This window comes from Protopterus annectens, chromosome 2.part2, assembly GCF_019279795.1.
Source record: "Protopterus annectens isolate FY-2018-M chromosome 2.part2, PAN1.0, whole genome shotgun sequence".
NCBI lineage: Eukaryota > Metazoa > Chordata > Ceratodontiformes > Protopteridae > Protopterus > Protopterus annectens.
In genome coordinates, this window is record NC_056730.1 from 36,335,237 (window position 1) to 36,358,572 (window position 23,336).

The following is a 23,336-nucleotide window of genomic DNA, read 5'->3' on the forward strand; positions in this document are numbered from 1 at the left end:
CAGGTCAGGCTGAAGGGGCTTCCCAAGTTACTGTACTCCCCTCCCTTCCTAGGGTGGTTAGGCCTTCTCCTTCTGTTTCCAAGGCTTCTCCCAGAGGCAGGCCAGTTTCAGCTTCTGTTGGTGTCACTCCTAGTTCAGCAGGGTCTGTGCCTAAGAAGCACATGCTTAAAATGGCAGAAGATTTAATTACTCTGATTAGAGGTTCTATGCCCCCTCCTGATAAGAGGCCTAGGGTGGTGCCAGAGTTGGGAAGTTTTGAGCAGGCTTCGGATATTTCAGAGTCTTCAGCTGAAGACTTGCAGGAGTATTCTCCTTATTCTGATTCTGATGCAGATGATTCCACTCCTTCTGCTTCTCCTCCAGAGGATTTTTCTTTTCAGAGACACTTCATTCTATGAGGGAACATTTTAAGTGGGAAGGTCAGGACTTCTCTGATTCTAGGAAAAGGCTTAGGGAGTTTTGCTGTTACCCCAGCATAGGCCCTTGGCTATACCCCTGTTCTGGATGTTGTGGAAGATGTGTTTGCAGAGGCTTCACTTAATCCTGATTCTCTGCCTCCTGCTCCTGTTAAACCGGATAGGTATTACAGGGTGCCTGAGGCTCATAAATATCTTTATAAGAGTCCTAGGGCGGACCCAGAAACTATTAGTCAGGGACCTAAGGGTGTCAAGGCCTCTGTTGTAAAAATCCGGTTCCTCTAGATAAAGAAGCCAGAGCTTTGGATAGATGGGGAAAGAAGGTCTATACATCTTCTACCTTAGCTATGAGGGCTTTGAATTGCCAGTTTCATATGTTGAAATATCAAAACTTTCTTCTTTCTCAATTGAAGTCTAAGGTGGATGCTCTGGCGGAAGGCATTGAGTGTAAAGAGTTGCAAGATTTGGTGCATGTCTCTGAACAAGTGGGTAAGCATTCATTACAGTGTGGTTTTGATGCTGTGCAGGCCTCGTCTAGGGTGGCTGCCACTGGCTCAGTTCTTCGCAGGCACGCCTGGTTAAAGGATCAGAATTTATCTGACCATGTTAAGACAAGGATTTTGGATGCTCCTTTGCAGCCTGATGTGTTGTTTGGTTCACCTGTGGAATCAGTCTTGAAGAAAATGGAAGACAAGGCTAAGTCTATGCAGGCTGTTAAAGATTTTTTGCAAGTTCAGCCTCCAGTTTAGTAGGAATTGGCCTGCTAAGGGGTGGACGTATCCTTCTTATGATTCTCAGTCTAGGGGTAGATCTAGACGTGGTAGGGGCAGAGCTCAGAGTTCTTTCAGGCCTAGAACAGGAGTTCACCTGCACAATCTTGGTGAGGGCAGGGGCCAGTCCTTTCGTAAACAGGCCCAATGACCTACTTTTCAGCTGCCAGATCCTTCTTGCCTGGCAGCACCTTTGGGAGGAAGGTTAGCACTCTTCAAGGAAAATTGGATGTTGATTACCCAAGACAAATGGGTATTGGATATCATACACCAGGGTTACAAGTTTTATTTCCATACCTTGCCTCCTTTCAAAGGCATGCCGGACGTTCCTCCTCAGCAAAGACTAGAGGCTCGCAAACAAATTTCTCTACTACTTCAAATAGGGGCCATACAAACGGTGCCTCTGCCAGAAGTGGGCCTAGGATTTTATTCTCGCCTGTTTCTAGTACCAAAGAAAGGAAACACGTGGAGACCAATTTTGGATTTATCTATCCTCAACACATATCTGGACATTCCCAAGTTCAAAATGTTAACGTTACAACAGCTTTTACCTCTGCTGGGCAAAGATCACTGGATGGTGACTCTGGATCTCAAAGAGGCTTACCTTCATGTTCCTATCAGGCCCAGTTGCAGGAAGTAACTCCCTTTAGGCCCTGGGACTTCACATTATCAGTTCTCTGCATTGCCCTTTGGCTTATCTACTGCCCAGAGTGTTCACGAAGGTTCTGGCTCCAGTGGTAGCTTTCTTCAGGCTAAGAGGAATACAGATCTATCCTTATTTGGACGATTGCCTGATACTGGCCCAAGAAAAGGACGAACTTCTTCATCATTTACAGTATGTGATGGCAGTGTTAAGATGCCTGGGGTATTCTGTGAACGAAATAAAGTCCAGTCTAGTACCCTCTCAGGACATGTGCTTTCTGGGTGTGAGACTGAATACAGCATCCCAGATGGCCTTTTTGACCCCGGACAAACAAAAGAATCTTTCCCTTTACTTCCACCAGTTGTCTCATCAGTCCAGGCTGACTGCAAGGACAGTCCTTCAAGCCTTGGGGTTCATGGCATCTTGTATTCTGGTACTTCCCAATGCCAAACTGCATATGAGGAAGCTACAATGGTATCTCAAGAATGTATGGACACAGCACTGCCAAGATTTGGACACTGTCATTCAAATAATACCTTGCATTCAAAAGGAATTTTTGTGGTGGGCTCAGGAATGTCACCTAAACAAGGGACTCTCTGTGACCCGGCCAGAGGCGAGTCAGATTTTAACGACAGATACCTCAGACAAAGCTTAGGGAGCTCATCTAAATGGAAAATGGATACAAGACACGTGGCCTGCCAGACTTCAACATCTACATATCAACTTGAAGGAGATGTTAGCAGTCCAATTTGCATTGATAGCTTTCAAGGATTTACTTCTTCCAGGGCAGGTGTTGATTCAAACAGACAACACAACTGTCATGTGGTACATCAACAAGCAAGGGGGAACGCATTCTTATCCTCTATGCAGACAAGCAATGATTTTGTGGGAGACTGCTCTCAGTTTACAGCTAAATCTTTAGGCAAGGTTTCTGCCAGGAGCACAGAACTCCTTAGCAGATGTGTTGAGCAGACAAATTATGGATCCCCACGAGTGGAAATTGGATCCTCATGTATTCCAGAGGTTGACAGTGTTATGGGGAACTCCAGACATAGATTTGTTCGCTTCTCCACTAAATTACCAGCTGCCAAAGTTTTGCACAAAAAGGTTTCATCCCTCAGCTTGGAAAGTGGATGCTCTCTCATTCAATTGGAGCAATCTTCACGTGTATGCCTTTCCACCTCTGCCTCTCCTCCCAAAGGTACTGCTGAAGGTCAGACAGGACAAGCCAAACATGATTTTAATAGCTCCAGATTGGCCTCGACAGCACTGGTACCCATTACTGAGAAGTCTGGTACAGGAGCCTCCATGGCCTTTGCCTTCGATTCCTCACCTGCTGTCTCAGGAGAATGGTCATTTACTCAATGTCAAACTTCATTCTCTTCATCTGACAGCCTGGCATATTCTGATTTAAACCCTGGAGGGTCTCAGCTTCCACAACAAGTTTTGAATGTTATTTTGGAGGCCAGAAGGCCTAGTACAAGAAAAGTTTACGCAGATAAATGGAGGAGATTTTTATTTTGGAGTACAGCAAAGGACTTTGATGTTTCTAAACCTAATTTAAGTGTGGCGCTTCAATACCTTACTGAGTTATTGGACAAAGGTTTGTCCTTCTCCTCTATAAAGGTTCATGCTGCAGCAATCTCTACTCACTATGACTGTGACCCACCATTATTTTCTCAGCCTTTGTTTAAGCAATTCCTTAGAGGGGCAAAGAATATAAGACCCCCACGTAGAGCTCCTACTCCTGCTTGGGATCTCAATTTTGTGTTGGAGAAACTCACTCTACAACCTTTTGAGCCTGCAGCATCGGCAGAGTTGAAATATTTATCTTGGAAGACTGCTTTTTTGTTGGCCATTACCTCTGCGAGAAGGGTTTCTGAATTACAGGCCCTTATGGCAGTTGAGCCTTTCTTAATTTTCCACAAGGATAGGGTGTCTTTGCGTACTAACCCTTCTTTTATGCCTAAAGTGGTTTCTAGTGTGGCTTTAAACCAAACTATTCATTTGCCTACTTTTTATGCAAACCCCCAAAATAAAGGGGAAAAGATTTTGCACACTTTGGATATACACAGACAGTTGCGATATTATTTGAGCAGAACTAAAGGGTTCAGGCAGTCTCAGCAGTTGTTTGTTTCTTTTGCTTTGGGTTCTCAGGGCAGACCTGTTTCAAAACAAACTATTTCTAAGTGGATTGGTTTTGTATTGCTTTCTGTTATTCCCATCATGGTAAGGAGATTCCAGCTGGGATTAGGCCTCATTCCACTAGGGCTACTGCCACTTCTACAGCTTTTAAGGGGTGGCTACTAAAGATATTTTGGAAGCAGCTACTTGGAGTTCAGTGCATACTTTCTCTAAGCATTACCACCTTCCACTTTACTCTAAATCTAGGGCTGGATTTGCAACTGCAATTTTACAAGGCATGTTGGCAGCTCCTAATGCTTTATAGTTTTGCCATCCTCCCTTACCTCTGCTTTGGGATTCTACCCATATGTAAGGACTGCAGCAATGTGAGATGAAGAACATAGTACAGTTTTGTACCTACCATAAATGTAGATGTTCGAAGATCCACATTGCTGCAGTCCAATTTACCCGGTGGTTGGTTGGGTTTTGCTGGTTTTTGGCTTTGGCCTGTCTTGTTAGGGCCTTCTGACATCTGGGGCAAGAAAAGACTGAGGAAATGACGTCGGTCATGCGCTTTTGTACCCTGACGTCCTGATGTCAGTTTTAAGCGCCTTGACCGACGTCAGCCTAATACTTTGGTATTCGGGCCGACCGAGGACAACGGACTACCCATATGTAAGGACTGCAGCAATGTGGATCTTCGAGCATCTACATTTATGGTAGGTACAAAACTGTACTTTCAGGCCAGTTCAGGTATTTAAGGGAGAGACAGTGGTGAGATGTTTATGTTTGTTGAGTTGCAAATCTAGCTATTTTGTGGTAGGTTGATTCTCATTTGAGAAGTAGGGAGGAGTTTCAGATTTGTGAGTATTTGGGAACAATAGGTTAAGCATGGTAGAAGGTAGGCATGAGTAAGAGAAATCCTAGCTTCAGTAGTTAGAAACTTGTTCCTGTACAGTAGCCTTACCTTTTGGTGTTTTTTTTAATACAATTGTTAATGTGAAGTTCGTGTTTTAGTTGATTGTCAGTGGTAATGCCAAGGTGTTTTGTGCTAGTTTCGACTTCTATAGGAGTTTTGTTTAGGGACCTTGTGGAGAAGGAAAATTTTTAGCAGGTCTTTGGTTGAGCTTCGGAGAAGTCTGATAGGGGAGTAGTGAGAGGTGAGAGAAGATGGACTTTGGCAGAAATCAGGCCGATATAGGATGGTGTGTATGATTTGGAGTTGAGATTCTAGGAACAGGTGAGGTAGTTCAGGCCAGTTCAGGTATTTAAGGGAGAGACAGTGGTGAGATGTGATGGAGAATTCCACCACTTCCCTCTAGGACGACAATTGCAATTGAAGCATGTGAGATTATTTACTGAAGTTCTGTGCCTGTTTTATATAGTGTGTAAAGCCAATTGTTGTATTTTTATTCTCTAATTCAACTACATGTATAGCCAATTGTTTTATTTTTATCTCTATTTCAAATATATGTAAAGCCTATAATAATTTTTACTGTCTTACCATCTACTATGTTATCTGTACCTTCTTCTTGGAGCTTTTCTCCCCGGGCCTCTACTGAAAATGGACATGTATCCAGCTAGACTAGCCCGGTAAACAAATGTAAAATAAAATAAAATAAATAAATAAATAAATAAATAATGTGGTTTGCAGATTTAGGTAGAAAGAGTAGTAATTTTGTTTTCTTAGGTTTGAGGATGAGCTTGATTATAGGGGGAATTAACAATAGTTATGACAGTAGAGTCATCTGCATATTGCACAATGTTAGATTGAGTACAAGAGGAGTGGAGTGAGTTGGTGAAGATATTAAAGAGGAAAGGTCCAAGAATGGAACCTTGGGGAATACCAGTTCTTACTGAGAAACGGGTAGATAATGCTGAGTCCCATCATACTGATTGCAGCATATCAGAGTGATAGCTAGAGAACCATGCAACTGTATCAGAGGAGAAGTTTAGGTCTACAAGTTTGCTAAGTAGCAGGGTGTGGAGACAGTGTTGAAAGCCTTAGAAAGGTCAAGGAATAGACAGGATACGAGTTTGTGATCATCTTTAGCCAGGGCTAAGGTGTTGAGAAATGATAGTAGAGCTGTGGTTGTACTATGCTCAGAACGGAAGCCATGCTGTGTTGGAGTGAGAAGTTTTTCTTGTAAGAGATAATGCATAACTTGTTTGTGTATACATTTCTCAAGGATTTTGGAGAGAGGATAGCGATAGGTCTGAAATTAGAAATTTCTGTGGAGTTCTCCTTTATGAATAGGAAGAGTGTAAAACTGTTTCCAGATAGAAGGAACTTTAGACTCAGATGGAGTTATTGATTAGTGTCAATACAGGCATAGCAAGGGAGTGTGCAGCAATCTGGAGAAAGTAAGAAGGAATATTGTCTTCTGATACAGAGCATGGTTTAAGCTTTGAGAGTAGAGTTCTGATATAGTCAGTGGAGACAGGTTTGAAAGGAGTTTACTGAGATAGTGGTTGAGGGGTGTATAGGGAGGTTTAAAGTATAGTTGTTTGTGGCTGGGGTTAATAGTTTGGAAATGGATTCGATAAAATAGGTGTTGAAGGTACTGGCAGTTTCTTCAGGCTTGTCAGGACACGGATTTGGTGAAGTTGGGTTACCTGGATGTAGTATTTGGTTTGTAGCATTCCAGAATTTTTTGGATCAGATTTGAATGCTTTGGGGAGATTATAATAAAAGTCTTTTTTTGTCTTTGTTGATAAGTTTTTTTGTCTGATTTCTAAGCTCTTTATACTTTAGGAGGTCAGCTGAAAGTTTGGTTTGTACCCATGTTTTCCATGCCCTATCTCTGGATTTCATAAGGGTACGGGTGGTTTTAGTTAGCCAGGGTGAAAATGTTTGCCTTTAATCGAACTTTTCACAGTGGGGCTAGAGAATTTAAAATATTTAGGAAAGTTGAGTTGAAGGCATTTACTGCTTCGTTGAGTGGGAGCTGAATAAGGAAATTCCAGTTGATTCTAGAGAGGAGGGTTTTAAAAGTGTCTTTGTTAAAGGTTGAAAGTTTGCGGCAGGTGATAAGCCAGTGTGGTTTGGGGAGGTGGGTGATGTATCATAGCAGTTTTATAGGTGAGTGGTCGCTCAGGGCATCAGGTAGAGTTTCAGGGTTATGGTATTTGCTGGGGTTAGAAACAAGTATCCATTCTATCAAGGAGCTTGACGAATGAGAGTTGTTAGTATGGGTATGTTTGTAGATTAGTTGTGCAAATCCATGGAGGTTTATGTGTTGTGGAGGGTTTGGAGTGTTAAGGTTATACCAATTAATGTTTACGTCCCCAAGAAGAATAGTTTCATTAGGGAAATTTAGGGAGAGATATGACCGTATATTTTCCATTAAGGGGATGTTGTCCCCTGGTGGAATGTATATGGCTACTACTGTGATGGCAGTAAAGTCTATTGGGTTTGAGATTTGCTATTAGTATTTCAGCAGGTGTAAAGGAGGGAAATAGTTCTTTAGGAAGGGAGAGAGTGAAGTAGTTAGAGTAAACTAAAGCAACACCTCCACCTTTTTTCTATAAACAATCTTGGCAAAGTATATTATAACCTGGAGGAAGAATGTCTTTATCTTGGTTTTGAGGTTTAAGCCAAGTTTCTGTGACAGAGATAATGTCTGGGATATGAAGAGATACCCAAGCATGAAACTGGTTTAGTTTGTTGAGCATACTTCGAGTATTGATAGAATAGGATGTTTTCTTTTGTGGTGTGGATGATTGATTAGAATTGAGGGTAATATTTTGTGGGATGTTAGGAATAGTGGTAGGGTTTGGGTGTTTATCACCTGACAAGAGCAGAGTCCTTGGGAAGTCATAAGCTTTCATTTTTTGTGGGTGGTTGTGCAAGTATTTTGTTTTATACTTAGATGTACTATGGCTGGCAGGAGAGATTTTTATTTTAGGGAGTAGTATAGTCATTAGAAGGATAGAGGCAGAGATGAATATGGGTTGCTGAGGGTAAGAAAAGCAGCTTTGGTGAGACTAGGTGGGGGCCTTATGTATAGGGGTTAAGAGTGTGTGAGGTGGTGTTATGTTGTGTAGGAGGAGCAGTGCAGGTAGAAGTATGACAGGAATGATTACGTCTGGCATTTTTGAAGAGGAGTAGAGGGCTTTAATAGGGTGAGTTGGTTGAGAGTTTGGGGAGGAGTTGTAAGGTAGGGAGAGAGTTTGTAGTGGGTGCTAGCTTGTGTAAAAGGAAGGGGATACTTCAAGAAATCAGATGAAGTGTTTCCTTCACCATTCAGAAGAAGAACATGCAAGATTCCAAGATCACCTTCCTCTTTTCAGTGCAGCTTTCCAAGTGTCATTTTCTCTGACAATCACAAGCTCCATGCAGTTCCTAAATCCCATTCAGTGAGAGTAGTGGCCATGTCTGCTGCCATTTGTAGACGTAAATCAGTAGATATGGATGTTTTTGCACACCTTTGTAAACACTATGAGCTAGACATCACTTTCAGGATACCCTGCTCCTTTGCTGCTATGCCATTTTGGGGCATATTTTCCTATTTGGACTTCCCCAGTGCATTACTGCAACAGTTACCAAAACTGGACCAGTTCTTTTCAGGTATAAAAGCTATGACTTGCCGTGATAGATCTGTAAGGCATGGGACATTGTCATACTTTGTCCTCTCTTCTATCCCACTACCTAACCCCAGAGTGTCAAAGGGTTCAATGTTGTTTTCCTACTGCCATGGTGGGCGGCCAGCACTTTCGGGTAAGCACCATGTTTCCTTCTTTAATATCCTTTCCCTAACTCTGGCACCTTGTGAGATGCCGGTACATGCTACAGGGAAGAACCGGAGACCTAGAAGCAAAGCAACATAATGGGAAGGAGACTCTGGAAGTTCCGGTTACTGAGTGCTCCTAGTATCTTGGGGTACTCACTACCTTCATTTTACCACAGAAGTCCCACGTCCCACTGTGGAATAAAATCCCGGTCCATGTGAGGCAGAGCACCTCGCTGGCTCTGTTCAAGAGAAATCTTGACCTGTGGATGGGAGATCGTAGGTTTATCCCGGGAATCATCTCTGTGTCACTGCTGGACAGAGGCACAACAAACAAATGGGCACAGTATTTTTTTAACATAAGGGGTGGCGTAAGCCACAAAACTTTGGGCTAGGCTTATAAATGCCTTAGGGCAGATAGCCTAGTATAAACCTATGAACGTCTTATAGCTGTATGATTATAAGTCATGGCATGCATTTAGTGTTATTGCCTCACAGCTTCAGGGTTCAGTTCTGATTTCAGGTAACTGCTGAAGTTAGCATGATCTCCTGGAGCCATGCCTCTTAACTGTCCAAATTTTTTGAAGAATGTCCATTTTTTTTTTTTACTCTTTGGTCTGTTCCTCATAACATTTGTGGTTTTCTGGCAAATCATTGAGGAATGAAGTTGCTAAATAATGACAGCCATTTGAATTTCAGACTTCATATCCTTCAGAAATGCATGCTAACACAGCACCTTTTTATTCTAGCAACTTTCTAAGTTTGTATGAGCAGTATTGGAAATGTCCCTGTTTTTGGACCTTTGTCCCTCCCGTCATTGTTGACTTTGTCAAGATTTTGTGTGGTAAGAGGCACATCTCCCTCCCTATTTGTGTGTATAAGCATGAACTTTCACACTGTGTGGGGGATGCACAAGCTCACTTCAGTGAAGTTGTACAAACACTGCCCAGTGTGTCACAGTGACCAGTAAAGTTTTAGTTATATGTGCTGGGAGTAGCTTGTAGAGGGACATGGACGGGTAAACTAGTGTGAAGATGTGTTATGTAAAATGGTAACTGATTCAGGTAGTTTCCTTAATAGCTGTGTAATAGCTTTGAGGGGAGTTTCTTAGGGGTGCCAGATAATTGTTTGGAATACGGTTATGGCATTAATATGCTGTCTGATTTAGTAAGTCATTGTACTGCAGTATTGTGGAAGAATTTGTATTTAATGTGTTGATCATTGTATGAATACAGTAAAATTCTTAATCCTTAATTTTTTAAACTCAATGAAGAATTTAAAAGGCAGTTTCAAGATTGACAAGAAATATGGTATACTATGTCAAACATTTTTCCAAATTAGTAACTGGTTGGGCTGTTATATTTATTGTAGTGTCTTATGATGGATCTAATCTGACTTAGAAACTTAAAAAAGAATGTCCATGGCTTGACTCATTCCCAGTTCAGTGATTTGTTTGACTGCGAGCCAGAGCTGAACTGAGCTGACTCCAGCTCACCCAACACTGACAAAAAATTGTACAGTAAACTGTAAAGTGAAAAATACATATATAAGCATAAATTCCAACCAAACCTAATACAGAAGTTAAAGATAACCAGAAAGGGAGCAGCAGCCTTTGATTGCTATGTAATGGTTAGTCATTGAGCAAGATGTCTTCTTTACCTTCAGCTGAGAAATAGTTGACTATTGTTTACACAGTAATGTCCGACACCAGAGTTAGCTAAAAAGTTAGTGCACAGTCTTTGAGACCTCTGTATGTGTCCGTGGCCAGGAGGCTTCCCTTTACATTGCAGGAGGAGTTTGGAAGTGGTCAGGTGTGGTGCTAGGCTGTATCATGCAAAGGTAGCAATATTGTGAAGTATGAGTTTCAAAGCCTGAGCAATACTTCTGAAATGAATTGTGATGGTGAAACTGTACCCCTGGCCTGTGCTTTTAGTTCATGTAGTTTGCCAGTAGTGCAGCACTTACGCAACATATTCAGGTGAGAGGCTCATGACATTTGTGGTATTCTGGTAAATCATGCCTTGCTTTTACTTTCCAGCAGTTGTCCTGATGTGTGTCAACAAGTTCAGCATGCTCAAATGGATTAGGATGTACATTACCTGAAAGGAGGTAATGCAGCTGTCAATGAAAAATTCATATAAGAGCTATTTTGCTAGAAATATTTTGAGAGAAAATACTATTAATCTTTGCTAAATGGAAATTAAAAACGGATAACAGCATGACTCATGGTTTCAGGGCCCATGGTTCATTTCTGACGTGCCCCTTGTCTTTGTGGGGTTTACATGTTGTTTGTGAAAGTTTTCTCTGCATACAGCTATTTTTTTCCATTTCTGTACCTTGTGCTGATGTTATACAGTTCTTTCAATTTCTGTATATAGTAAATTTGTTTTTGCCTTTTTGTTTTTGCCCTTATGGTTTACGATGACTGTAAATGCTTCACCGTGGATCAGTTCACATAACCGATTAACAAAGAGTAAATTAAATTAGTTTACTTCAGAGTCTTTTCATTCTCAACCTTGTTGTTCTGTGCTAAATATTTTAAGTTGCGAGTCCGTCTGTAAATCTAATTAAGAACAGATGCCCGCCAACAGGCACTCAAATACACATTCTTATTAAGTACCCTTATACTGATTGCATGTTAAACACACTGTTTTCTTTTTTAGTTTAACATCAACAACCCGAGCAAACTATGCAGCCCTAAGGGTAGGAACTGTGGTGTCTCCTGAAACCGAAGTAAGTGCGCATCCATGACACTGCATGATGACATGTTGATATGTTTTGACCCGTATAGTACGAAGGAAAACCATTTATTTTGTGCATGTGGAAGATTTAGAATATTTCTTTTAATTATTGCCATGAAAATGCCTCATTCTTCTTGACCTGTGGTCAAGACTGCTGGTTATGGATGGCCTACCTTATACTAAAACACAGTCTGCATGGGAATGAGAAAGTTGATAAGATATATTTTTTTCAGGTATGGTATTGAAGATTTTAATGCCACCTTTTTAATCTTCGCTGGATTTCAGTCTAACTAGCATGGTGCATCCAGCTTTATATGCACATCCAGCTTTATATGCTTCAGTAAAAGTTGAACAACAGTGGCTTTCACTTTGATCTTCCGACACATACTTCTTAGCTTTTATTTTTTTTTTGTCTTTTCTGGGCATTTTATTCATTACTTTATCAGTTATATTCTCCAGCTAATGCTTAAGTACTTAGCCTCTCTATATTCAGATTTCCAGGTTATTCCTAACCTGGACGCACTGATTGGTTGGAAATTGTAAAAACTGCCTGGCAGAGTAATACACCCAATACTGTGAGTCCTGTAATGTATGCTGTTCACACTGCTGTCCCCATTTCTTTGTAAGAAACAAACTTAGAGTTTTTTGGGAGACTCATCTTACTACTCCTGCTAGTGGTTCTTAAGCGACATTGCTTGGAGATGGTTTATAACTCATCCTGGTGCTATCTTTACACTTATGCCTTTTTCTTCCTCCCAAAGGAAACATGGCAGTCAGTGTGAATCATAAAGTCATAGTATCATGGAATGTACAAGGCATTTGAGCCATGTGGCCATTTATGGCTTGCCAATTCCCACCCACCTGTAGATGCTACTTAGTGATAGGCGAGTCATAGTAGTGGTGAATTTTTTAATACCCATCCAAGTGGCTGATTCCTTCTTAAAGGAAGATAGTGTGTTACATTGCTTGATCTGGAGACGTTGCTGAAGAGGAGGAGTAGTCGTTGCATGGCAAACTGCGTTTCCACCATGATTTGTTTATTTGATGAAGTATGTTCTGATCTTTTGTTCTTATGTTCATTGGATTGTTAGGTTTGCAGAAAAACAGAGATCTTGTCATTCTGATTCCCCATGCATGGAAGGCAAGACTGTGATCGTCCCTAAGGAGTTTACAGGGCACTGAATACAGATACAGGGCAAGGAACCTTGTGGTCTCTCCAACTTCTTGATATATTTAGTAAGATGCATCCTAAAGGAGGCATTATATTTGATTATGGTACTGATCAGTGCAGAATGTTGAGGGTTAGGGACTTTGGATCTATGAAGAGCAAAAAAAATCATTAGTTAGCTTACTACAGTTAGAGTAACCCCCACCCCAGCTCTTCTGTTGAAGACCAAGAAAGCACACCAGCTAGGTGGCTAGATGCATGACATGACCCCTACTCCCTTTTACCCAGCCATTCAGGTCCCATTTCTGTGCACTGCCCCCGATCCCCTTTTGTATTTTATTTTTAAAAATAATAATAATAGTAGATTTTCTTTTTTTTTTTTTTCACTTTTAAACTGTAGCAAACTGCCTGCTATAATATAGCAAACAGTTGCTACAGTTTACACCACAGGTGGAACACTACTGCACTCAGATTTGAACGCAAATTCAGTACTAGATTTTAAAAGCCACTATTGCATTAAAGAGATATCTGGATTTGCAGATAACATCCTCCCAATACTTTGTTCCCAGGACAGTTGCCCCACTTGCCCTACCCTAACTATAATACGGCTTGCATCAATTGTTAACATGTTGAAGACTGAATAGCAACACCCAGTTTACTGTTATTTGCAAACTTAGTTAACCATAAGCCAGAAGTGCTGGCCTAAAGATCTGAAAAATATATTCCATATAGTGGAGGGCCCAAAAGTGAGCCCTGTGGTATATCACTGGTAAGTTTTTGCTTTCATAAATGGCACCTGCAACTGTCTGCCAAACATTAAGCTATGTATAGCACAATACAATAATTTATATTCAGATTTCCAAGTCTGTCAATAATCTGCATGGTGAGTAGTGTCACAGGTCTTGGCTAGGTCTAGATATGCTGTAGTCTCTGCATAAACACTATCCACTGCATCAGTTATGTTTTTGAAGAAATTTAATGAGGTTGGTGGAGCTGTCCTATTAGCCCAGGCATTAGGCATGCTTAAAAATTAGAAGTGTAATTGCTTCCCCTACACAAAAGAGCAGGTAAATTGTATTCAGTCTATGTTGTTTGGGAATAGCACTGTTATTGTGATGATACCAAAGGGTTTCAGAAGGTATGGGTCAATTTAACATCCTTCAAAAAGCTAAGGAAATCTTATGTGTCTGTGCTACAGAGTTAGCAGAAGTAAAATCCTACCTGAAAAATATGCCTCTTAAAAATTACTGCAGACAACAGAAGATTGGAAATAGGGGACAGTATGTTGCTTTACACATTATTACAGAAGTTTGTTATGCTATCTATAACAAACTAGCTTATATTAAAAAATGCAAGTGATACCATAGCAAATGCATGCATACATACACCACAGGGAGGGTCAAATAAAATAAAAGCCTTGAGGAAATCAATATAATACTCATATGATATTTAGAATACCATAAATGCATAACCCTTTTCCACTTCTTCAAATTGTGGATGCTATTGTCACTGGCATGATGAATGTTATATTTCTAAAAAGCAGTCTATACCTTAGAACTATTATTAATCGCCATCACATCAACTTGTCACCTGTACATTTCTTTATGGTAAAAGTACAACGTTGCTAACATATCCAAGTTCTGCATGACAAGTCTCAGTTGTCTTAAAGTAGTACTGCTGTTTATTTTTTGAAACTGTGCTCACCATACATGGATATAATTTTCACAGTGTATTGTTTCATATACACACACATTCTCTTTCTATCTTTATATATATATATATATATATATATATATATATATATATATATATATATATAGTGAGAGAAAGGGAGAAAGATCACATACACACACATGTATGTGTATACGTGCACACACACACATATATGTATGTGTGTGTGTGTGTGTGTGTATATGTATATATATATATATATATATATGATATGACCCTGTAATCAACAGATATATGGTAAACCTCCAGACACTGAACCCAACTCAGTTTGGTTTTGTCAAGGGCAGATCATGCCTGCTCAACCTGGTGGACTTTTTTGAGAAGGTCACCAAAGCAATGGATAAGGGCAAAAATCTTTCACACTGCCTACTTTGACCTGGCCAGTGCATTTAACGCAATACCCCATTTGGGCATTGTTGACAAACTTAAGAGGTTAGGTACAGATCCGTATGTCACCTGGTGGATAGCCAACTGACTCCCAGACAGGACCCAGGAAGTTAAAATTAGAAATTCCATCTCTATAAAGAGGCTAGTCACAAGTGAGTCTCTCAGGGATCAGTCCTTGGACCGCTCCTTTTTGGCAGTTACTTCTCAGAAGTAGAAGCCAGTGTCACTGGTCTCTGGCTGACTAAATTTACAGATGATTGCAAATTAGGAGCTGTCATTGAATCTCACACGGAAGCAAATGTTCTTCAGGAGGGGCTGACACAAACAACTGGTCTCAGAGCTATGGACTAAAACTAAATGCCAGGAAATGCATAGTAGTATCCTTTGGTGAGTCATCCATCCCTGGTACCTATCATATTGACAACACACCCCTTAGAATTGACCCAGTAGTCAGGGACTTAGGGACACACACGGACAGTAATGTAGCCTTTGACCATCATGTGTCTACAGTGGTGAGGAAATCATTCTATGTTGTGCAACTTATAAATAAAGGTATGGCATATAAGTCAAAGGAAGTCATTGTTCCATTGTATTCAGCATTCATCAGCCCTATCATTGAGTACAATGCCCTCTTTGGTATGTACCTAACCAGGCATATCCAACAATTGGAACGTCTACAGAGGTTCTTCACTAAAAGAATACAGGGTGTAAGTAAACTGTCCTATAGAGACCGCCTCAAGGCCCTGTCTGTGTATTCTCTCTCTTACAGGCTTTTGAGGGGAGATCTATGCCTAGCAATACAGGGCATTGTCAGACCCCACTCTAATGGACCTCCTGCATATCCACAAAGCAAACACCAGCATTACCCATTCTAAAGACTTAAAACTTGTCTATGATATAAATAGGACCTGCTGGAGAGATACGTATGTATCCCACAGACTACCCCATTAATGGAACAGGCTCCCCAGCCATGTGAAGCAGAGTTCTTCCCTAACCCAATTCAAGCGCAATTTGGACAATTGGATAGGAAACTGGAAATTCATCCCTGGATTGGCACCTGTTTCTCTAATGGACACAGGTAACCTATAAATGGTTCATCTCCCAGGCCCATGCTTACACTTATCAAGGGTATCAGAACTAGTCAGAGATTTGGGATGCATGGCTAGACTTAAAAAGGCCCTTGTGGTTGTTAGGTTCATAGGTGTTTACTAGGCTGTCAGCAGTGCCGGGTAGAATTTAGAGCACAACCTGGAGCTGTTTACTGAATTTCCTGTTTGCACTTATTTTTAAAATCGTTTTTTTCTCAAAACTGGAATTTTATCTGTCTTTGGCCTAGCACTCTTGTGTGGGGTCATTTACTGCACTGTTATAACTTGTTGATACTTGTTAACCTCTGCTATATCTGAAAAAACAAAAAAAAAACAAAAAAAAATCTTGCTTTTTTCCCACTTTTCTGATATTTAAAAAAGTTCAGTTACAGGCTTGCTGTTCTTGAACTGTTTGTAAGTTTCTGTGAGGCCATTTTTTGCTTGAGCTAAAGGAAAGTCTCTCTGTTGATCAGTGGCAGTGAAAAACATTGAGCAGCCAGCCTGCCCCTGTGGGAGTGGTTACTGACTTGAAACTGTAGTTTTATTGGCCATTTTGGGTCAATTCCAAAACTCCTTCATCTTCCTCTCTTAAAATCCTCTCTTGCACGGTTTTGAGCATAGCGCAACAATGGGCAGTGCCGCCTAATTGGGTTTAAACTATTCCTGGCTCCACAAAGTCTGCTCTTCACTTTTTCCCTTATAACTGCTCTATCTCTCAATTTAAACACCATATTCTCATTCTAAGGCCCTTCACTGGTCCAAGTAAGTAATCCTACAAGTTAGCACTATTAAAACCATAAGCGCTACTTACTCTTATACTCTCTACGATTACCCTGTCCTCTATTGGTCCATCTTAAATTCAGTTTCCCTGTTACTCTAGCATGTCCAAAGGTCAGTCAATGGTTTCCTCTCCAGTCCAGCTGGTGAATCTGGGAATTTTGAGGCAATGTTACAACTGTCTCATGTACACGGACAACCCTCTCCTCCTCCAAACAGGTTCAAATATATGTGAGAGATGCAACTATTTAGCCAAACTGGAGGCTGAGCTCTCTCGTCTCAAAACTGGTGTAACCAGTCAGGAGGAGAAGGTAACCTCACACAACACAATTCCAGTATCACATAGTCCCACCACATCAGCGAACCAAATACATAAAAACATACTCGGAGGCTCTAAATAAAAATCTACCTAAGCAACAGAGACTTCCAAAGCAGACATCCAAGCAAATGCTACTTCAAAACAAAACACACACAACACATAACCCACAAAGTCAGTGTGCCAAGCAGCCACAGCCCTTAAGGCTGAATAACACACCTGATACTCTTGTTATAGGTGACTCTATTGTCAGACACACTGACGCCCTGCTCACCAGGCTGAATAAAGAGAAGGTCACGGTGAGCTGCCTGTCGAGTGCTAGGATCTGACACAACGCAAGCACTCAGGTCACTTCAAAACAAATACAAATATGACTCAGTCATTGTACATGCTGGTGTGAATGACCTGAGACGTACCTCCCTGGACTACATGAAAAGAGACATAGAGGAGCTCTCTGATCATGTAGCCCAGGCTGGTATGACCCTGACCTTGAGCAGCATCTTACCCTCACCTAGAATGATGCCACAGTACAAAGACAAAATGATCGATTTTAACAATTGGCTAAAATTTTGGTGTCATTCAAAGGGGATCCAGTGTCTGTCAGCCTGGGGTGACATGCTCGACAAGCCACGTTGCTTTGCTAGGGACGGCTTGCACCTGTCACCACTGGGCTTTCGGATATTGGCAAAGGCTCTTGCCACCCCCATAGTGCTTTTTTTAGGCAAGGCTCAAAAGTGAAACCCACCCCCATAGACAGCACAAGAAACTAAGTGTAATGCTGCTAAACGCCAGAAGTCTTAACCTCAAGATGCACGCACTCGAAGCTCTCCTCAGTATGGAGAACATTGATATCTGTGCAGTGACAGAAACCTGGTTCAAGGCTCCAGAGAGCACCCCAGCACTACCAGGCTATACCTCGTATCATGCGTTTCGGCCCCAAAACCCGGACCGAACCACAAAAGGAGGGGGAGTTTCCATATTTATCAAGGATATCCACATCTCCAGGTTAGTGGCATTGCACGAAGTATCGGAGACCATCCATGTGCAACTAACAGTGGGCAAGACTGCTTTTCAGTTTATAGTATCCTACAGACCACCCTCTCAAAGTCAGGAATCCCATTCGGCTTTCCTAAAAACATTGGAGAACATGAAGATCTCTCCGAACACCATTATATTGGGTGACTTCAACTACCCAAACATTGACTGGGAGCACTACTTAAGCCCCAGCACCTTAGCCCAAAGATTCCTGGAAATTATAAACTCAAATGCTATGGAACAACTAGTGACCACTCTCACAAGAGGGGACAACAAACTAGACCTGATCATTACCAACATGGGGACTCCATGCTCCACACCAGAAGTATATCCCTCATTGGTAAGATCAGACCATAAATTAATTTCACTGGATGTCCACATCCCGACCCCACCCCCAGCCCAGAAAACCACAGTGAAAAACTTCTCAAAACCGAACTTCCCACTTCTCAAAACCGAAGTGGAATCCTTCAAGGCCCCAGGGCCAGTGGAAACTACAGCCCAAACTGCAGAATCCTATATAAATGCATTCTACGGACATCTCCAGGAATGCATGGATCATGCTATCTCAAACAAAACCAAGACCCAGTCATCCAAAGGCAGGCATCCAGTCTGGTGGACCCCTGCCATAAATAAACTGTACAACAGAAGGAGGAAGCTACTACATGATAGAGCAAAATCCCTAATAGGGAAGGCATCTCTGATCAGTAAAAAATTACGATCCCTCATAAAATCCTCCAAGGCCAGCTTCGAGAGAAAAATTGCACAGGACACCAAAGACAATCATAAGGCTTTTTTTCAGTTATGTTAGAAACCTGCGATGCAACTCCCAGACTTGTTCTGAGTTGATTCTAAACAACAAAAAATACACTTAACCCACAGACATCACCAATATCCTGGCAGACAGGTTCAGTGCAAACTTCTCCACCCCCTCCCCCCCCAAAAGAGCAGGTATCTATCCTGGCAGAGGGCTGCCTCCCAAACATCTCAGATGCTCAGGTGAAGGCTGCCCTCTCCAAAGCAAAAAACACTGCTTCCATGGGACCAGATGGCGTCCCAGGTTGCATCCTACATGAACTACAAGAGGAACTAATCCCTCAAATAAAACAGCTATACAATCTCAGCCTCACTACAGGATATGTGCCCACAGAATGGCGTACAGCAACAGAGGTCCCACTCCACAAAGGTGGAGCCTCTACGGACCCTGGAAACTATCGCCCCATAAGCCTGACTAGCTTAGCCTGCAAGGCTATGGAGAGGATCATCATGGAGCTCATAAACAAAGACATTGGGGACCTACAGACACTAGATCCTACCCAGTTCGGCTTTGTCAAGGGCAGATCCTGCCTTTTGAACCTGGTTGACTTCTTTGAAACAGTTACCAAAGCCATAGATGAAGGGAAGGTAGTCCACACAGCCTACCTGGACCTTGCAAAGGCATTTGACACAATACCCCACTCGGGCATCATAGACAAGCTATCCAGCTTAAATATAAACCCCTATGTCACAAGATGGGTCGCAAACTGGCTCAAAGAGAGAACCCACAGAGTGAGAGTTGCTGGAGCCATGTCAGACTCGAAACCGGTCACAAGTGGTGTCCCACAGGGTTCTGTCCTGGGACCACTCTTGTTTGGTATATACTTTTCCGAGGTACAGGCAAACTTGGGAGGACTACGGCTCACCAAGTTCGCAGACGACTGCAAACTGGGCGCCATAATCAACTCTCCAGCTGAAACAAACATCCTTCAAAAAGGTGTCTCAGAGACAGATAACTGGTGTCAGCGCCGTGGTTTAAAGCTAAATGCCAAAAAATGTATAGTCATACCCTTTGGCAAAAACAATGTGCCCACAAATTACCACATAGGCAGAAACCCATTAAGTACAGAGAAAGTTATTAGGGACCTGGGGACCCAAGTTGATAGCAATCTCTCCTTTGAAAACCACATTGCCAAAGTGGTTAGAAAGACCTTCTACATAGCCCACCTCATCACAAAGGGTTTCACATCTAGATCGAGAGGTAATCGTGCCCCTTTATTCATCCCTCATCAGGCCCGTCATAGAATACAATGCCCCTTTTGGGATGTACCTTACCCGACACCTGCAGCAATTAGAAAGACCCCAAAAGTATCTCACCAAGAGGATCAAGGGTCTCAAACAGATGCCATATGCTGCTCGGTTAAAAAAACTCCAGCTATACTCAGTTGCATACCGCCTACTTTGAGGCGATCTATGCCTGACATACAAAGCTATGTCAAATCCAGAATTAATGGATATGCTCCACCTCAGTAAATCTAAATCCCTTAGAGCCACACGCTCGAGGGACTTGAACCTCAGCACAGAAATAAATAGAACTTGCTGGAGGGACAGGTTCATAACCCAGAGGCTCCCTTCGCTCTGGAATAGAATTCCAGTTCATGTGAGGCAGAGCACCTCACTGAATCTCTTGAAGAAGAATCTCGATAAGTGGATGGGGGATCGTAGGTTTGTCCCAGGGATTACTCCCGTGTCACTATTAGACAGAGGCACAGTAAACTAAACCTTAAAAAGGGCACAGTATACTCAAATCAAGGGATGGCGTAAGCCATACAGAATTGGGCTAGGCTTATAATTGCCCCAGGGCAGATAGCCTAGTATGAACCTATGAACCTAAGAAGTATTTCCTGACCATTCTTGCAACATGATGATCAAAGAAAGAGGTAGATGTTCTTCGTCTTCCATTGCTGCAGTCCTTACTATTGGGTATAGTCTCAAGATCCAGTCGGCCCAATACTAGAGTATGTATTGACGCCGGTCAGGGCGCATTAGACTGACGCCAGTACGCCAGGGTACTCGCGCGCATGACCGTCATATCCTCAGTCTTTTGCGGCGTGATCGTGATCCGATGCAGTTTGCGAGTGCATAGTGTGAGGTTGGCGCTCTGAAATATTTCCTCAAACCGGAGTTTCAGACCGAATCAGAGTTGGTTGGTACTCCTTTTTAGAATATTTTTTTTTTTCTTTGCCTCAAAGTTAACCGGATGTCAGAAAAGTGAATAACAACTGTATTTTGTGGGAAACATTACCTCATAGGATTACCATACATTATGTACCGACCTTGGTTTAGGGCCTGAGCACGTTGTTATTGCCGCCTTGTGCTAAGTTTAATTAACGCATCATTAAGAGGGAGAGGCAAGTTTTTGGGTGCCGTTGCGATGTTTGGGAAGCGCTGTAATGCTTAAAATGCCGCCGGATGTTCACGCCCGCTTCATCCAAGAAGCGCAAGGACAAACAGCTAAGCCTAGGGGTTGATGAACCGGCAGTCCCAGACGCCGGTGGAGTAGGATGGCCCAGGCAGGCCAGAGGTTTGCTCAGAGTTTCTATAGAGTTGAGGGCAGAACCAGGACTGAGGCAGGATGCTGAGGGAGCTTCTTCCCTCTCTTGAGGAGGCTTCTCAGGCAATCTCCTCTTTTCCCTCTCTTCCAAAGTAGTCAGAGCCTCCTTCGTTGCCAAACTTTTAGAGGTAGGCCAACTTCAGCTCAGAGTAGGGGCTTCTCCTAGCCTTCGGGTTCTGTACCTAAGAAGATTTGATTACTAAATGCGAAGATTTCTATACTAAGTGATTAGAGAGTCTATGGGTCCATAAGAGGCCTTGAACAACCACAGAGTTTGACAGTTTTGAACAGGGTTCTCTGGCTTCTGAATCTTCATGAAGATTTGCAGGTCTGATTCCATTATTCTGATTCTCTCACCGATGATTCCACCTGAGGATTTTTCTCCCTCCTGAGGAGGATTACTTTTCAGGGACTCTGAGGAATATGAAATTCCACTTTAAATGGGAAGGCCAGGATTACCTTGATTCCAGGTTTAGGCTTAGGAATAGGTTGTTTTTACCCCCTCATGTGCCCTGAGCTATACCTCCTGTGTTGAATGTGGTGGAAGATGTTTTTGCAGAGGCTGCCCTGAACCCTGATTCTTTGTGATAGGTATTCTTAAGTTAAACCTGATAGGCAACTATAGGGTGCCCTAAGTCATAAGTATTGGTTTAAGAGTCCTAGGGCCCACCAGAAACTGTTTCTCAGGGGCCTTCCCAGGTGGGTGCCTCTGTGGTTAAAAATTCCTGTTCCCAGAAACAAAGGAGGGTGTACATGCGATAGGTGGGGTAAGAAATTGTATACTTCTTCCACTCCCAGCCATGAGATGCTTGAATTGTTGGTATTGATTGCTGAAACTTGAAAATTATCTCCTTTCACAATTGCTGGTTAAGGTGGATGCTTTCTATGAAGGTACATTGCTTAAAGACTTGCTGGATTTAGTTGCTGTGTCTGAACTTCTGGGCAAGCATTCTTGTTGAGTGGCACCTGGGCTGTGCAGGCCTCCCTCGAGGGATTTGATGCTCCTTAGAAGTTTCTTCGGTCCTTGTTGCCTGGTTGAGGGACTGCAAATTTGGCTGAGCATGTTAAGACAAGGATTTTGATGCTCCTTTACAGTCTGATGTGTTGTTTGCAGCAATTAAAGCAGTTTTAAAGAAAAATGGAGGGGGTGGAAGTCTATGCAAACTGTTAAAAGATTTAGGGTGCACAGCCAACGGGCTTAGGCTCAATTCAAGGTTCTTTTAGACCTAGAACAGGACTTGGCGATTCTCAGTCTAGGGTGAGTCTAGACGGGTAGGGCAGGGCTCAAGGTCTGTGACCCAGGACCAGGTGCCCTCACCTGCTCAGACTTCTGGTGAGGGAAGGACAACTGTCTTTTTCAAAGGAAATTGGGGACCTGCCTTTCAACTAGATGTAGATTCTCGCCTGGCAGCTCCTTTGAACCAGAAACTGTCTCTTTCTCAATTTTGTTTGGGATTTAATTACTCAAGACAGAAGGGAGAGGACATCATTCTAATTTGGTCTGTGTCCTCAAGGGGCCTTAGGATTTATTCTCCAAGTGTTCCTAGTTACAGCATAGGGGAACACCTGGAGACCAAAAGATGGATTTATCTCTCCTCAACACAAGCTTGACATTCTCAAGTTCAAGATGACGCTATAACAGCTTTTACCCTCTCTGCCAAAGATCACTTTGGATGGTAACTTTAGATCTCTTGGAAGCTTACCTTCATGTGCATATCAGCTGCTACAGGAAGTAATCTAAGGTGATAGCTTACTCTTCCTCATTATCAGCTCTCTGCATTTTATGCTCCTGACTGCCTGATATCATGCCTCCAGAGTAGAAACAAAGGTTCTGGCTCCATGATAGCCATTTCAGGCCACAAGCTAGGGTATCTAGTGAACGCGAGACGACTGCAGTCTAGTGGCTCCTCAAGACATGTGCTTTCTGGGTGAGACTAGATAGCTTATAGCAGTGCTAAGATGCCTTTTTAACCCCGACAAAAAAAAAAGTCCAGTCTAGTACCCCAACTATCTGATCATGTCTTTCTGGGTGTGAGCAGGAAC

The 23,336-nt window shown here is 42.3% G+C and overlaps 1 protein-coding gene across 1 annotated transcript in view; it reads left to right on the forward strand.

Moving 5' to 3' along the window:
* Window positions 1-23,336, forward strand: part of SERINC5 (serine incorporator 5) — a 1,123,885-nt gene that overhangs the window by 840,248 nt on the left and 260,301 nt on the right. The window contains exon 9 of the mRNA XM_044063720.1: window positions 11,347-11,416. Within this exon, the coding sequence (XP_043919655.1) occupies window positions 11,347-11,416 (70 nt within the window). The remainder of the gene's footprint in view (window positions 1-11,346; window positions 11,417-23,336) is intronic.